Source organism: Triturus cristatus, chromosome 6 (genome assembly GCF_964204655.1).
Source record: "Triturus cristatus chromosome 6, aTriCri1.1, whole genome shotgun sequence".
NCBI lineage: Eukaryota > Metazoa > Chordata > Amphibia > Caudata > Salamandridae > Triturus > Triturus cristatus.
In genome coordinates this window covers 1,240,759,660-1,240,777,109 of record NC_140589.1, presented here as the reverse complement: position 1 = coordinate 1,240,777,109, position 17,450 = coordinate 1,240,759,660, and the positions used below count along the sequence as shown (strand labels likewise).

Below are 17,450 nucleotides of genomic sequence, written 5' to 3'. Positions count from 1 at the left end.
TGGACAGAGAGGAAAGGAGGTGCAGAAGAAAGAGCCTGGAGCTCACTCACTCTTCTGGCAGAGGTGATGGCAACCAGGAAGGCAGTCTTAAGAGTCAGAAGACGAAGAGGACAATTATGAAGTGGATCAAAAGGAGCAAACATCAGATAGGTTAACACCAGGTTCAAGTCCCACTGAGGCATTACGAAAGGGACAGGAGGAAACATGTGAGTAATGCCTTTAAAGAATCTAGCAACAACAGGGGACTTGAAAAGAGAAGGCTGATCAGGAAGCCGTAAGAAGGCAGAAACAGCTGAAAGATATCCCTTGAGGGTGCCCAGAGCAGAGCCCTGCTTGGCCAGGGAAAGAAGAAAGAGGAGAACTCAAGAAAGAGGGGCGGAAAGGTGATCCACAGCCTTTGCTGTGCACCATGCCACAAATTTGTTCCACTTGCAGGCGTATACCGTTTTAGTGGAGGGACGCCTGGCTGCCGGAATGACATCACAGACTTCAGGAGGCAAGTCAAATGGCATCAACTGTCGCCGCTCAATCTCCACGCATGGAGGTGGAGGCTGGACAGGTTCGGGTGGAGGACTGTCCCCTGCTGCTGCGACAGAAGGTCCTCCTGAAGGGGCAATCGAATCGGGGGATCGATTGACAGACTGAGTAGCTCGGGATACCAATATCTTTGTGCCCAATTCGGAGCCACAAGGATGACTTGGGCCCGGTCGCCCCTGATCTTCTTCAGCACTCTGGGCAGAAGTGGTATAGGCGGAAAGGCGTACAACAGACCGCAACTCCACTCGCGACAAAAAGAGTCTCCGAGTGAGTGCCGCCTTGGAAATTCCAGCACGCAGAACTGATGACATTGCGCGTTCTCTTCAGCGGCGAATAGATCTACCCAAGGCTCTCCCCACTGCCGAAAGAGTCCTTGCGCCACGCCCGAGTTCAGACGCCATTCGTGATCCATCATCCACTGGGGGCTGAGTTCGTCCGCCCTGGCGTTCAGAGAGCCCACCAGGTGTTGAACCACCAGGGTGATGCCCTGATATTCCAGCCGTGTCCAGAGGCGCAGAGCCTTCTGACAAAGGGTCAACGACCCCACCCCGCCCTGTTTGTTGCAATAGCACATGGCGATGGTGTTGTCCGTTAATACCTGCACTACACTTCCCCGCAGAGAGGGAAGGAATGCCTTCAGTGCAAGCCGGATCGCCCACAGCTCCAATAGGTTGATATGGAGCCGGGACTCCACCGGAGACCAGAGGCCTCTGACCTCCGCCTCTCCCATGTGGCCCCCCCATCCCAGGAGGGACGCATCCGTCACCACTACATGCTCCGGTTGGGGTAGGGAGAGGGATCTGCCAGTGACCCAATCGCGGTCCGTGAGCCGCCACTGCAACTGTCTTGCAGTGCCCTCAGATCAGGACGTGGTCAGACAGGTTGCCCCGATGTTGAGCCCACTGAAACTTCAGGTCCCACTGCAGAGCCCACATCCGCCATCTGGCGTGATGCACCAACAGGATTTAGGAGGCCATCAGACCCAGCAGCCACAGCACCAACCTGACCGAAACTCGGGATAAAGGCTGAAAGACCGGAATCAGAGCCTGAATATCCCGAACCTGCTGTTCTGGAGGATAGACCCGAAACAGCGCCGAGTCCAGAACCGCTCCAATGAAAAGAAGCTTCTGGGAGGGACTCAGATGCGACTTCGGCACGTTGATGGAGAACCCCAGCAAATACAGGAGGTAGTCTGGAGCTGGGAGACGACTGCCTGGGGCGAGCCCGCCTTCAACAACCAGTCGTCGAGATAGGGGAAGACTGGAACCCCTAATCTGCGCAGATGAGCTGCGACCACCGCCATCACTTTCGTGAACGCCCGAGGGGCACTCGTGAGGCCGAAGGGGAGCACGGTAAACAAAGTGCTCGTGGCCTACTGTGAACCGCAGGCAACGCCGGTAGGCTGGGAGGACGGGGATGTGGAAATATGCGTCCTGCAAGTCCAACGCTACCATCCAGTCTTCAGGGTCTAGGGCAGCCAGAACCTGAGCTAAGGTGAGCATCTTGAACTTCTCCTTCCGGAGGAAGGCGTTGACGCTCTTGAGGTCCAAGATAGGGCGTAGGCCTCTTTGCCCTTCTTGGGAACCAGAAAGTAGTGGGAGTAACAACCCCGACCTACTTCTGGGCCAGGAACGCTCTCAATGGCCTAACTTCCTCCTGCAGAAGTTGCAAGTGATCCCCGACATGCGGTGGTACTGCGGTGGCATGGCTGGAGGGGTCACCTCAAAGGGGAGGGAGTAGCCCCTTGGGACTATTTGCAGCACCCACCTGTCCGACGTGATGGTACGCCAGTGGAGCAGGTGATGGTGAACGCTGCCTCCCACTGGCGTGGAATGGGCCTGAAAGGTCAGACTAGGAAGGCTTTGAGGCAGATGCTGCGGGGCGAATGTGGGCCTCGGCGGAATCCACGTCCGCAACCGCGTTGAGGCTGGTTTTGCGGCCTGTGGCTAGACGGACGTGTGGGGGCGTCCCTTCCTTGGCCACGAAAGGGGCAAAAAGCGGAAGTTTGCAGGCGCGGGGCCAAGAGGCCCAAGGACTTGGCCGTAGCCCTGGAGTCCTTAAAGCGCTCCAGCGCACTATCCGCTTTGTCGCCAAAAAGGCGACGGCCATCGAAGGGCATGTCCATGAGGGTGCTCTGGACATCCCCGGAGAAATTTGTGGATCTCAGCCAGGCGTGGCGCCGAATATCCACAGTCGGTGCAATCGCCCTACCTAGCGAGCCCGTGGTGTCAAGCCCACATCGAATCGAGTACCGTGCTGCATCCCGCCCCTCAGCAAGAGCCTGGGCGAGCCATGTCTGGGCCTCCTCCGGACACTGGGGCAGCACGTCCGCCACCGTATCCCACAAGGAGTGGGTGTAACGGTCCAAAAGGCACGCGGTTTTAATGGACCGCAACCCCAAACTGAGGGAGGAAAACAGCTTCTTCCCAAACTGTTCCAACCTTTTGGATTCCCGATCCGGTGGAGTGGACGGGCAGGCAGCCTGGGACGTAGAGGCCTGGATAACCAGGCTCTCAGGGGTGGGGTGCACCGACAAAGCTGGGGTCGCCCGGTGCAGGGCGGTGGCACCAGGCCACGTTCCGGTCCACAAGAGTGACTGTGGAGGGCTTGGACCAGGTGCCCATCAGAACGTCAGTCAGTGCTTCATTGAACTGCAGTAGAGGGTCCGAAGAGCTTACTGGTGGTTGAAGCACTTCAGTGAGGACGTTAGTCCTCACGGCCGCAGCAGGGAGCTCCAGATGAAGGGCTTCGGCAGTCTTGCGCAGCACCACAGAATAGGTCGCACCCTCCTCCGTAGCCACGGAGGGAGGAGAGATGAAGCCAGTGTCAGGGGAAGTGTCGAGACCACTGGCATCCCCCAGCTCTTCTGCCCAGTGCTGGTGAAACTGGCACTGCTGTGCCAGAGGGTCCTCAGACCCCTCCCAGTCGTCCCCGTCATCCGACTCCTGGTAGACCGGTTCAAAGGACGGAGCCGGGTGGTAGATGAACTGCTCATCCATCGGACCCGGACTGGGGCTAAAACTGGGGATGACGTCGTCCGAAGACGGCGCCGGGGACGGCACCATAGGGGCCGGCGCCGGCAGAGGGGTCGTAAGGTCAACTGGCGTTGACCGGGATCCAGGCCTGCTGTGGCATCGGGACCGAAGTCGACGACGGCAACGAAGCCGTCGGCTCGCTAGGCCTCCCAGTCGGACCTGCGGGACCCGAAGGCGCGCCGGAATGCCTCGACGGCAGAGCAAGACTCTTCATGGCCACGAGGAAGTCCCGAATCTCTCCCGGAGTCGCATTAGGTCCAGGGACCGGAGGGTATGGGGCCGGATACGACTCCTGCGGCTCCGACGGAGGCGCGTGGGTTGTGCCACCCGAACCCTCAGCCAAGTCATGCGACCGGCGAGGGGAGTCAGTAGAGCGATGTCACCTCTTCGACGACTTCTTACTGTGCCTCGACTTACCTGAATGCGAGGACTTCGAACCCGACGAGCGGTGATGGCTTCGGCTCCGCGACCGGTCCCTCAACCTCCTCCTCGACCGGGACCTCGAGCGGCCCGGAGCTGACTGCCGGATCTCCAGGAGCTTGCGAAACCGTTCCTGCCTAGCCTTCGAGGTCAAAGCCCAGCAGTCGGGGCACGACTCTGCATCATGGTCGGCCCCAAGGCAGTAGAGATACCGACGGTGTTTATCAGTAACTGACATCAGTCGGTTACAGGCGTCGCACGGCTTGAAACCGGGCATTCCTACCGGCACCAGGAGTCGAGGTCGACTCGAAAGATGAACCAAAAAAGTCCAAAAAGTGACTAAAGGGTATGCTCTTGCCGGATCTGCGCTTACAGGCGTGGAAAAAAGAAGAACTGACGTCAGCGCGCGAGGGCGGCATCTAAGTACTCCCACGTCATCCCGGCGAACACGACGCCGACGACGGACGCGGAGCCGCAGACGACACCTAGCGACACGCAAGGGTATTGCTGACGAAAGATCTTTCTGGATCCAGACTGACGCCTGGGGATATTCTAAGGTAAGGAATCTAACTAACGCGTTTCTTTCAGATTCGCTGTTCAGGGGGATAAACCCGAAACTGAGCCGTATCCAAAACCGCTCCGATGAAAAGGAGCTTCTGAGAATGAGTCAGGTGTGACTTCGGCATGTTGATAGTGAACCCCAGCGAATGCAGAATGTCCGCCGTAGTCTGGAGGTGGGAGAAGATAGCCTGGGGCGAGCTCGCCATCAACAGCCAGTGGTCGAGATAGGGTGGGCCACAAGCATTTTCAATTCACCTTGCTCCCTTTTGGCCTTATCAGCGTCCCTCGGATGTTCACGAAAGTGATGGCGGTGGTCACAGCTCATCTGCACAAATCAGGGGTTCCAGTCTTCCACTATCTCGACGACTGACTGTTGAATGTTGATATAGCAAATAAATGATGGACGGAATGCTAACAATGCAAACATTCTCCCCCAGTCAAAAGATCTGGGTTAAATCTATCGTTCTTTTGCCCACTACGCTGCCCCCAGTTTGGACCCAGCCATATGCACTGGCTGTTGAAGGCGAGCTCGCCCCAGGAAATCAACGTCTTGCAAGTCCAATGCTAACATTCAGTCTCCGGAGTCAAGGTCAGGCAGGACTTGAGCCAACGTGAGCATCTTGAACTTCTCCTTCCGGAGGAAGCAGTTGAGGGCCCTGAGGTCTAAGATAGGAAGCAGGCCTGTGTCCTTCTTAGGATACAGAACGTAGTGGGAGTAGCAACCACAACCTACTTCTGGCACAGGGACCCTTTCGATAGCTCCCTTGGCCAAGAGAGCTGCAACTTCCTGGCAGAGAAAAGCCAAATGATCCTCTGACATGCAATGGAAGGATGGTGTAATGGAGGGAGGAGTAGTCTTGAAAGGAAGGATGTAGCTCCTTCATACTATCTGCAAAACCCACCGGATTGACGTGATGGTGTGCAAGTGAGGGAAGTGATGGCGAATCCTGCCGCCCACCAGCAGCCCTGAAAGGACGGACTAGGAGGGTTTGGAGGCTGGTGCAGGGGGGTATGGGTGGACTGGCCCGCCCACTGGCCCCCAGACCCAAGTCGCTGGTTCCCACGTCTGCGGCCACACACTGGATGGACAGCGTGTGTGAACCAGTGGCTAGACTGGGTCGAATGTGGCGGCGCACCCCCTCTGTAACCACCAAAGGGGCGAAAAGCTGACTGTGTGGGGCGAAAGGTTGTCACAAGGTCCAAGGATCTGGTCGTAGCCTTGGAGTCCTTGAAGCGCTCGAGCGCCGAGTCTGCCTGGTCACCGAAAAGGTGACAGCCATCAAAGGGCATGTCCAGTAAGGTGGATTGGACACCCCCAGAGAAAATAGACATCCTCAACCAGGGGCAGCCTCTCAGGGCTACTGATGTGGGAACCATTCCGCCTAGTGAGTTGGCGGTATCCAGCCCACATCTGATGGTGAATTTGGCTGCGTCTCTACCCTCTGCCACTGTGTGGGTGAGAACGGCCCAGGCCTCCTCTGGGCATTGTGGCAGCTCTTGCTCAACCGTATGCCACATTGTATGGGTATAACGGCCTGTGAGGGATCGTAAGAAATTATTGCTGCTCTCAAAGTGCTTTTGGACTCTTTATTTGCAATGTATATGCAACGTTTGAAGAAAGCCAGATTTCAATACAAGAATAATGCTTCTTATTCAGGTTGGGTGAGCTTCTTTCCCTAGGTCCGGACTGCTTTCTTCGGTGGCTTCTTTCCCGGTCTTCTCCTACAGGCTACCCGGGTTCCCTCAGGAAAACAAATAAGAGACAAGTGCAGGAACCGTGACTCGGGGGATCTGACGTATTGCTACGGGAAAAGGGAGTGAGGGATCACCAGTGTCGTCATTTGGTACTGTGGACGTGAAGACGTGCAAGGGGAAGGGTCCAACAGGCAAGAGCAGTGTGACTAGAACCCGCTAATCACCGGTCTTTCCCCTCCTCCCGGCCCACCCTGAGAAGCGTGCACGTATCTGACTGAGCCACACTCCTCCGGGAGTGTGGCTGGGCGCAACACGGGGTCGTTGGCCTCCTGGCTCTTCCTGTTGGCCGCTTTCCACGTTTCTCGTAGGTAGGAGCAGAGTCTCAGCATCTCGCGTCTGCGACTCTTCTACACTCTCTTCGGACAACGTCCTCTTCCTAGTCTCGTCCTCCGGGGTTAGGCCACACCTCTCTTGCCTCGGGATCGCCCTTTTCAATCATTGTTTCTGGAGCAGTGACAGAGTCAGTGGGCGGGGCTTTCGAGGCATAGTTGCCATTTAAAGGAGCCCTGGTGAGCGCCAGCTGATTCCTCCGAAGTTGTGGGCTCTCTAATCCAAGTCCAGTCCGGCTGTTCTTCTTGCTGTGAAGAGAGCAGAGGACCAGTCCCGTGATGCACACTCCACCACTCATGTGTATCGTCAGTTCCCTCCCGGGGCACGGATGACTCGTGACACGGCCCAAGAGGCATGCGGTATTCACCAACCGCAGCACTAAGCTGGCGGAAGAAAACATCTTCTTCCCAAGAAGGTCCAGCTTCTTGGATTCCCTATCTGGGGGAACAGTAGGGAATGCAACCTTAAAGGACGAGGCTTGGACTTCCAAGCTCTTGGGGTCGGGAGAGGAAAAGGGGGTCGCCTGGTGCCAGGCGGTGGCTTCGGGCAATCATCCTGTCCACAGGGGCCCCTGTGCTGGGCTTAGACCAAGTGCCCAGAAGGACATCCGTGAGGGCTTCATTAAAAGGCAGAAGGGGCTCCGAAGAGGCTGCCGCTGGATGAAGCACCTCTGTCAGGAGGTTAGTCCTGACTGCAACCATAGGAAGCTCCAGGCCCAAGACCTCAGCCGTCCTAAGCAACACCCCACAGCAAAAAAAAATCCCTCCTCCGTAGCCATGGTAGGGGGAGAAAGAAAGCCAAGGTCTGGGGAGGAATGCAGACCACTGGCATCACCCAGGTCCTCTCGCCAGTCCGGCTCATCAAGTTGGTCAGCTAAAGGGTCAAAAGACCCTTCCCAGTCCTCCTCACCCTCCTCTGGTAACCAGGCAGGCGTGAAAGGAACACCAAGGATAAACAGAGGCACAAAGGTACCTTCCGGTGCAGTTCCCAACGTCTGTCTGGTGTAGTGTCCAATCGGGGGTTGAGGCCGGGGTCGGCGCCAATCGGGGCACGACCAGCACCTGAGGCATGCTCTGAAGACTGAGCTGGAGAACGACAAAGCTCCGGGTCACGCGTTGCGTCGACCAACCGACGGGGAGAAGGCGAAGAGTGACGCTGCTTCTTCGCCTTCTTATTGTGCTTCGACTTACACAAAGATCTCGAAGACTTGGATGACGAATGATGGTGGTGGCTCTGCGATCGGACCCAAGACCTTCCTCTCGACCGGGACCTCGAGAGACGTGAAGCCAACTACCGGGCCTCCAACAAATTTCGGGACCGCTCCGACAAAGACTTGGGATTCATGACTTGGGATTCATGGCCCGACAGTCGGAGCCAGACTTCAGGTAGTGGTCGAGCTCCAGGCCCCAGAGCCACACGAGGTGGGGGGGTCGGTCCGTAACCGACATCAGGTGGTTACAGGCCTCACACGGCTTGAACTAGGTCCATTGATGGGACATCCCTCGTACACCAAGAGTTGGAAGACTCTAAAAGAAGTTGACAAAAGTCGTGAAAAAGTTAGTAAAAAATTTACTTAGAGGTAGCTCTCTTCAGATCTGCACAAGGCTGGCGCGGAAAAAGAGGCAACTGACGTCAGCGCGCAGTGGCAGCGTCTAAGTAGACACCACAACGTCATTCGGGCGACCACGACGGACGCTGAGTCGACCCAAGGCACCTCCTGACGCGCAGGGTTACTGCTAACGAAAAATCTCCAGATCCAGTCTGACGCCTAGGGGTAATTCTAAAGGTAAGGAATTTATAACTACAGTCTCTTTCAGATAATGTGGGTTATAATGATAAAACATTTTTACATCTAATGTTTTAATTTTTTAAACTATCGCTCAGAGACAAAAATATTACATATTTTTCACCAAATACTAAAGTAGTGAAAAGTCAGTCTTCCTTTCACCATGCAACAGAAGGTTGCTACATTAATAGTCATGTTTATACATCTACTCTCTTGAAGAACAACTTATTGACAAACAAAACATTGCTAAGGGACAAACTCAAGAAAAAACGAAAAAAAGGCAGCTTGAAAAAAAGGGATGATTGATTCGCCCCTTTTTACTACGGGCCAGTTTAAGTCACAGACGAGGCAATGTATCGAGTAGAAAATAGGGTTAACACACTTCCTCATCTCCCACCTCCCTCCTCACCCCAGAACCATTCTTGACATCTTGAGCAAACCAGGCAGTTGTCTGCATAACCATGTGTCATGAACATTATTCAAATGCATTCCTCCAACACTTGAAGGCTCTGCTCTCACCATAGACAGGTTATACTGACCTCGCAGGAGCAGTTAAATGGGCAAACTCTGATGGGTATAGACTATGGCAGGCTTCTCCAAGTAGTTTGCGAGCTACTGGTAACTCTCCAACTACCTTTAAGTAGCTCTCCTGTGTCCCGGCCAGCCTACTAAATTAGAAGCTTTTGCTTGGCTGAATAAATATACCAACACTGAAAAGTATGGATTCCAGACAAACATTTCTGTATTTTGAGAACCCATAAACTGATGTTTAGAGAAAAATGGTTGAGTTTGGAAAATATATTTAAAGCTTACTAATGGAATTACCTTGACGCCATGGTCATTCAAACTATAACTAATATGTATGACATATGCAACGGCATTCCAAATGGCAAAGCCTTTTTTTGACATTACTGCTGACTACCCAGCCTAATCATGGCTAGTGATCTTGAATTGGGTGGCTACTAATATAATCTTGTCTGATGTGGTCACCATTACTATACTGTCAATATTGGTAGCTCTGGATTATTTTCATTGGTCATAAGTACCTCTTATTTCAGAAAAGGTTGGAGACCCCTAGACTAAGCAAAGCATATTGCATAATGCAAGGCAAACGCCTAGGTCATGCTTTCAGAGCCTGCTGCAAAAGTAGTTTAACACACTGCACTGGGATTACCTTTTTCTGGTCTTGGATCGCTTTGGAGCCTGTACGATATGGCTGATTCGGCTTCCGTACATGGATACAATAATATAGATCTGTTTCCAGGAGCAAGCATGTTCACCTATTTTGGCACCAGGCTGGGCTGCCCTCTTTCCTCCCTCCTTTTTTGCATACACTATAGAGCCACTAGCGATCCAGGGGTGGCATAGTGGGGGGGAAATGTGAGATCCTCCTTCCGGACAGACGTCACACAATCTCTCTCTATTTGGACGATGTTCTATTTTACTTCGAAAATCTTAAGCAGAGCAATCATGGTATCGCCCGACTGCTTGCAGAGTTCGAGATAGTATTGGGCCTTTGGGTTATCTTGAAAAAGTCCTGTCTTTTCCCATTTAACCCCAGGCCCCATCAGCAGTACAGTCTGGGAGACAAACTAGTTGTCTGGGAGGGAAAATCCTTCCGATACTCAAGCATCCGCATTTTTCATTCCAACCGGACCACAGCAGTTACCTCCCTTTGCACACACATCATATTTTGGTGGAGCCTCCCATTCTCTTTTATGAGGGTGCATGACGGTGGTGAAAATGTTAATGATTCCTCGACTCTTATACCTCTTTGATAATCTTCTGGTGTTCCTCTCATGTAAATTTTTCCGAGATCTGGAAGGGCTCCTAAGGGACTTCATCAAGGAAGGTCTTGCTGATGCGTGGCTCTGCAAAGTTCAGTCTCCTGGTCAAGCAGGGAGGGCTTGGCCCTCAAACTTTGAATATTGTTACCAGTCACCCAGCTACAGTGTCTGGCCCAGCTACAGTGTCTGGCCCAGCTACAGTGTCTGGCCCATCGGTTGGCCGAGCGATCCCTTGACAAACATGTACCACTTGACCAAACTGCACCCTCGAGGACATCTTATTGCTCTCAGCCTCAAGAGTAGCCCTTCACATGGACCTTGTCACCTTTTCTTGGTGGTGTTACATTGCCTGGTTACAGGCATACTGATTACTAAATCTGCTATTCCCTATGCCCATGCAATGCCACTACTGGGATTACCCTAATCTGCGGGACACTTGAGAGCTGTGTGCCTCATTTCTGGGAGTGGGTTGGCAGAACAAAACTGAATGGCCTTTTCAGAGATAACGGCCTAGAACTCAAGGAAGATTCTGGCCTTCAAAAGGGTCCATTTCTTACCTACGGCCTGATGCGAAGCACTCTCATACAGACCTAGTATAGTAGATGCAAAGTAACCTACACACAAGAGGATTGTCTGCTTACTTTGGACACTGGCCGTAAACTCATCACTTGGCCCAATATAGCCCTGCTTAATCACACATAGGTCTCAATACAAACCACGCAAGACGGCTGGTAGGACACATTTGTAATGGCCCTCCATGTTAGGGAAAGGGCTAGACCTCTAGAATACCAGCAGCATGTTCATTTTGATGCTAGACTGAAGCTCATACAATTTTACATACTAGACAAGGCATACCTCCTGCCCACATATATAAGCAGAATATTCCCCGGAGCCTCTGATCCCTGAACTTGATGCACCGCTACAGCAGCTGATATTAAACACAATTTCAGTTTGCCCCTCTCTACGCACATATAGAGCTCAGGTGACAAGTCGCCTCAAGACGATTACTGAGCCTCCTGGGATAGACTCCTGGGAGGTGGCTGCGCTAGGCATTTATAAACTAACAAGAAACACAAGCTGACTTACTGTTTTATTAATTTGGCACTATTGCATGCAGATCACTCAGACTGTGGGCAGCGGCTCAGAGAGTGACATTTGCATGACAAATGAAATTGTGGGTTCATATAGTTTTTGTCCACTGGTTATACAAAACGGCAATAAAAATGATGTGGAAAAATAAAACACTTGTGGTCACATTCTGGCCAGAAAGACTGCTCAAGCCACCTTTTTTCCAATCTTTACAATGTCAGTGAGAAAACTACAATGCATGCAACTGTGTTCTGGAGAGTCATGAACCTACAGGAAACAACCTGGCCACCGAATTGGAATGCACTAATATTGGGCCTGAAACACCAGTTCTAAACAACCATACTCACATAGAATACTCAACAGTCAATGACTGCTCCAAGAACACAAGGGGTGTCACACTGGGGGAACTGACAAGCACTATGAGCTTACAAAGAATTTGAAGTCTACTGGTAATCCTCTTTTACCCCAACCGTACGAACTCATCCTCATTTGACGCAGGCTTCAGATTTGCTATAAGAAATCAGCAAAGAAATAAAAACCCAGTGGCAGTCACATGTATATTATACAACCATTTATTGTGTTAGTGAGTGAAAATACCGGACCAACAATAGCATTTTTGTATTCATTTACACTCATTGTTTGAGTTAATCCACCTAGATAAGCTGTTTCAGCATGTTGGCTAGCAAACTATAAGACATGAATAGGCTTTCGGTTTATGGCATTACTTAAGTGAAGGTATACAGCACAAATTAAGATTCCAAATTCAAATCCACAATTTGGGTGAGAGTAAAAAGACATCAAGAAAATCCAGAATGGAAAGTATGTTGTAGTTTCTGAAGGAAATGTTTGATGACAATCAGTATTCTGTAATATTCAATAGCACATGAAGGTCATGCTGTTTTATTGCCCTGTAAAACAAAGGTCTTTCTCTTTCAAAATCTATTCTTTTGGCACCTGGAAGAAAAGGAAGAGAGCCTTAAGCCGGGAAGGCGGTACTACTTGAAGAATGTTATTCTGCACATTTCCTCCATTAAGGTAATGGATTCTGATGTAAAGTATGATGTAAAATATTACATGTCCAGAAACAAAGCTATCAAAGCATTAATTATCAAAGTCTCTTTTATGTATAGTTTATTTGATTTCAGGAATTATTAGAAAAAATTGAGGTTCCATCTATTTGATCTGCTTTTTATTTAAAAAAATAATTAGGCTCAACTTTTTGCACTACTCTCAAACATGTTAAACATTTTAATACAAATTATTTTCTGAACAAAAAAGGTTGCACTGTATATGTACTAGCACAGTTAAAAATGAGCTGCACGGATGTATGCAAAAACCTATAATTAAATGTTTTGTTGGCATAATAAGGGGGTTTACTCAAATGCAGGAATATTCCAATGAATTTTAAAGTGTTAATACTGTTTCACAGTAGTATACTGGATCTAATTACCCAGAATACTGAAACATAATAATACTTAAACTCTCTATCAACACACACCTGCCGTATTCATGAACCTTCTCAGGCAGTTCCAGAGAAGCAAAGGAAGGTAAACTGATTTTTACTTGGGAGGTGATTTCCATCAGCATAATGAGTGTCGAGTACATGTCAGTTTGCTGTAGCAGAAACCTCAGAAACCAGGTGAGTCAGAATTATTTATACATAATACATGGATGGTCCTTTTCACGGTTTAGAACAGGAGAGGGGGGTTGGGGTGGAGGATTTGGTGGTGTGGCCTGTCAACACTGTGCTAGCCTTTTTGTACTTGTGGGCGATCACACTTAAATAGTGTGCAAATCATGCTGATCAAATCTCACTGCAAGTCCAATCACACTTGGTGGGTTCTTGAGCAGTTTACACAAGCGGAGACCCACTAAAACACACAAAGGGGTGTTGCAGGCATTCTATGGCATTTTGCAGCAGAGGAATAATATACTACCAAGGTAAAAACTCTTGGTGTTTTTTCTCGCTCATGTTCTTGTGCTAATCTTTTTGTGCTAACAGTTACATACTGTATTGCTTAGTATCAAAGGTGCAGCTAAACAAACCCTTCAACAGACCACCAGTTCCTTCTGTTCACATCCTGCCATACAATTTGGAACAAGCTTTGAGGAAATCCAAACTAAGTGTAAAACACTGCTAATGTTGCTTTGTGAATACCTTCATGTAGCGGCAGACTGGCGGTGGTATCAGGTCATGCAGGATTAGCGAGTGAGTGCTAATATCAGTTGCAACAACAAGTCTTCTTCCATCAACCTCCTCACCCAGGCTCCAAATATCAATTGACAATGAAGCCAGGTCGCCACAAGTGGGAATCAACACATCTGTCAAAAGCACTGATCTTCCAAAATCTAATGTTACAAATCGTCTTGCTCCTACAAGAAAGAATAATAGGATTACAATACTGCAATACAATAAATTAAACTAAGCAACAATGTTCCATCCCTAAAATTAAGTCACATTTTGGGCATGCTGTGAATCACAACGAACAACAGTACAGAGAGAGACAGCGAAAGTGTGTGTACGTATGTTTGTATATATGTAGGCGTGTGTGTGTGTGTGTGTATATATATATATATATATATATATATATAAAAATATATAAAAAAACAACAGTTTAACTGACGTTATATGCAGGTTAGATGCTTGGATCTTAAGTTATGCTAAAAATTGTAGTTAGGCGTATGTCTATCAAAAAGTTACTATTTCAATATCAGGGAGATGTTAAGTGGCTGAGAAAATGGGTAGGTTGAGTAAACAGATGTAGAAAGGGGATGCTGTACTTCTGCAGACATCTCAGAGTGTAACTATTTTTAGCCCCTTTAAAAATGCATTCTGCTTCAAATTACTAATATCTATACTTCCGTCTCCTATTCTAGAAAAACTTTAACTCCAAAAGCTCTTATTCCAGCAAATAGACATTCAGGTGTGCCTTTAGTCCAAAACAAAAATGTTAGCTCTCTAGTTTTTCCAACTCTGTAGTGACCCTGTCGTTGATTGCAAGGGAGTTAACAGAGACTGCTGATGGTGCTGGGAGTATGTTTCTCTCTAGATTTCACAGAAATGGATGCGAAGATATCGGAGAATTCATAGAAAATATGTCCTCATTTTAGCTTTCTAGAGCAATAACCATAATTTCTACGACAACAGGTAACCATCATTTGGTTAATTTCTAAAGGAAATGCTTTAAGTTTGACAGTTTTGATTCCATCAAGTTGAAGTTGAAGTGTGCCACGCTTGTCATAAATACAGAATGTTAGTACTCTAGTTGATCATTAGAACACTGTGTGAAGGAACCTACAATCTCCTGAAGAACTAAATGTCCCCACGCAGAAATTCTGGAATTTAAATAGCTTTCCATGAAGCATTCTTTTTTAAATATAACTTCTATTATGTGGCATCATCCACATGACCTCAGAACTTCACAAACATGAAGGTACAAAACTGGCATGTAAAGTCAATGAGGCAGTAAAAATAAAATCAGCATTAGATAAAATGATCGTTGATTAGCCAAATCAAATGCCTGATGTTAACAAAACTGAATAGAAATTGGAAAAGAGGTTTCACGATACACTGTAAAGAATTTAGGGAAAGTCTTAGTTTGTAAGCAATACGTTCTGAAGGTCTTACTAGTGCTGTCAATCCTTAATGCAAGACAGTACAATGAAAAAACGATTAGGGACATAGGCAGAAAAATTACAGTAAATATAAATGGTAAAAAGCATGGTAAAATATTGAGAAATAAAAAAATAAAAATAATTGCTTGATAATCTGATTTAAGTCCTTAAAGGAAGACAACTCCTTATAAATTAAGGTACAATGCTTATATGTGCATGCTTAAAATTTTGAAAGCAAACACCCTCTGTAAGAGAGAGCACATGCTAAAAAAACTTTACATATACAAAGAAAAGAAGCATTCCGCAGCAGTTTCTCAAAATCTGTTCAGAAGTAAAAAGATCACCTAAAAATAAAGCATTGACCAGCCGCAATTCTCTGTGAAATATTCGGTCAATCTATGGCATCAGTTCAATAGCCGCAGTTGTTAAAAATCTTTTTCATAACTACAAACATTTTCAAAACAAGGAGTAAATATTCTTAAAAAAAAAAAAACGAAATCTCAGCATCACCTTAATTTCTTAAAGCTAAAGCAACTGCACATTGTAAAAAAAAAAAAAAGGAAGAAGTCCGATAAATCTTCTGGAAAACAATCGGACAATAAGTGTTATAAAGAAAGCTAGTACCCTTAACATACAGAAACTGTGACTCGTTCTTATTCAATATTATTCATAAAAATGGATGAAAACATAAATGGAAACACTTTTTTGTCACGTGTTTCTGGCCATTCGAAAGCAAGAAGCACAACAATTTATTTAAAAAAAATTAATTTCAGTTTTGTAGAATAGCTATCAGTCCCTTTGCTGAAGTGCATTTCATGGGATTCACCATCGTGACAATACCAAAAGTTTAAAGAGAGTCAGAATAAAATAATGACCTTAGCAAATAGCCATCTGTGACAGATTATCCCAAAAGAGCGATTATCGTGTAGAGGCACAAGGAATTAGGTTCTAGGAAAATTCTCGGTAAATCATCTTTAACATTAATACAAATATTGAAGCTTGCAAAGAAAGGAATATGCTACTTACCAGTATGCATCTGTTCTTGGCATGTAGAGCTGCAGAGTTGTACACTTAGCATATATCGCCATCTGGTGTTGGGCCCGGATGTTTGCAGTTTGTTTTTGTTCTTTGGAAGTCACGAGTTCGGTGACTCCTCCTTCGGTCCGTACTGCGCATGGGCTTCGGCTCCATCCTCAGATTGTTTTTCGCCAACAGGGAAATGATGGAGTGTAGTAATAACAGTGAGAAACCCATGTGTGTTGTATCTAAATAAGATGGACTGGAACGGATAGAGGTAGCCGGGGAGGCGGGTGGGCGTGTACAACTCTGCAGCTCTACATGCCAAGAACAGATGCATACTGGTAAGTAGCATATTCCGTTCGAGGCATATGAGCTGCAGATTGTACACTTAGCATAGATTATATAGCAGTACCCAACCTTAGCGGCGACCACCGGTATCCGTTGCAGCGGTTTGAAATAGTGTCTTTAGTACAGCCTGGCCCACACTAGCCTGTTGCTTGGAATGCACGTCTACACAGTAATGTTTTGTGAAGGTGTGCGGTGTTGACCATGTGGCTGCTTTGCAGATGTCATCTAAGGGTATGTTCCCTAGAAAAGCCATAGAAGCCCCTAACTTTCTAGTAGAGTGGGCTTTAGGTGGAACAGATAATGTTCTTTTTGCCTTTTGATAGCAAATCCCTGATAGCTATCCCTGATTTAGAGATGGGGTTGCCTTTATGCGGTGGAGAGAAGGAGACAAACAATTGTTTAGTTTTCCTGAAAGGTTGTGTTCTCTGTATGTAGTACAGTAAAGCCCTCTTAACATCAAGTGTATGTAGAGCCCTTTCCGCAACAGATTGAGGTTGCGAGAAAAAAACAGGTAATTCCACCGATTGATTGAGATGGAAGGGGGAAATGACCTTGGGCAGAAACTTTGGATTTGTACGAAGTATCACTTTGCTGTGATGTATTTGTAAGAAGGGTTCGTGTATAGTGAACGCTTGTATTTCACTAACCCTTCTAAGGGAAGTGATAGCTACGAGGAAAGCTGTTTTCCAGGTGAGGAACTGTAGCTCACATTTATGCATTGGTTCGAAGGGCGGACCCATTAGCCTTGTAAGAACTACATTTAGATTCCATACAGGGGAAGGTGGTGCCCTGGGAGGAATTACTCGTTTAAGGCCTTCCATAAAGGCTTTAATAGCGGGCACTCTGAACAGTGATAAATGCTGTCTGTTTTGTAGGTAAGCAGCAATCGCTGCTAGGTGTAGGCGTATGGATGAATATGCCAGGTTACACCTTTGAAGATGGAGTAGATAGCATATGATGTGCTGTATGGATGCATCTAAAGGGTTGATTGTATTGTTACGGCAGTAAACAACAAATCTCTTCCACTTTGCGGCATAGCATGCTCGAGTGGTAGGACGTCTGGCTTCCTTGATCATGTTCATGCAATCAGGGGGAAGGTTAAGGTACCCAAATTCTAAGATTTCAGGAGCCAGATCGCAAGGTTGAGCTGAGCTGGGTCCGGGTGCC

At 48.1% G+C, this 17,450-nt stretch overlaps 1 protein-coding gene across 1 annotated transcript in view; it reads right to left on the bottom strand.

Moving 5' to 3' along the window:
- BIRC6 (baculoviral IAP repeat containing 6) overlaps positions 1-17,450 on the bottom strand; it is a 1,973,616-nt gene that overhangs the window by 1,284,913 nt on the left and 671,253 nt on the right. The window contains exon 27 of the mRNA XM_085609819.1: positions 13,459-13,673. Within this exon, the coding sequence (XP_085465945.1) occupies positions 13,459-13,673 (215 nt within the window). The remainder of the gene's footprint in view (positions 1-13,458; positions 13,674-17,450) is intronic.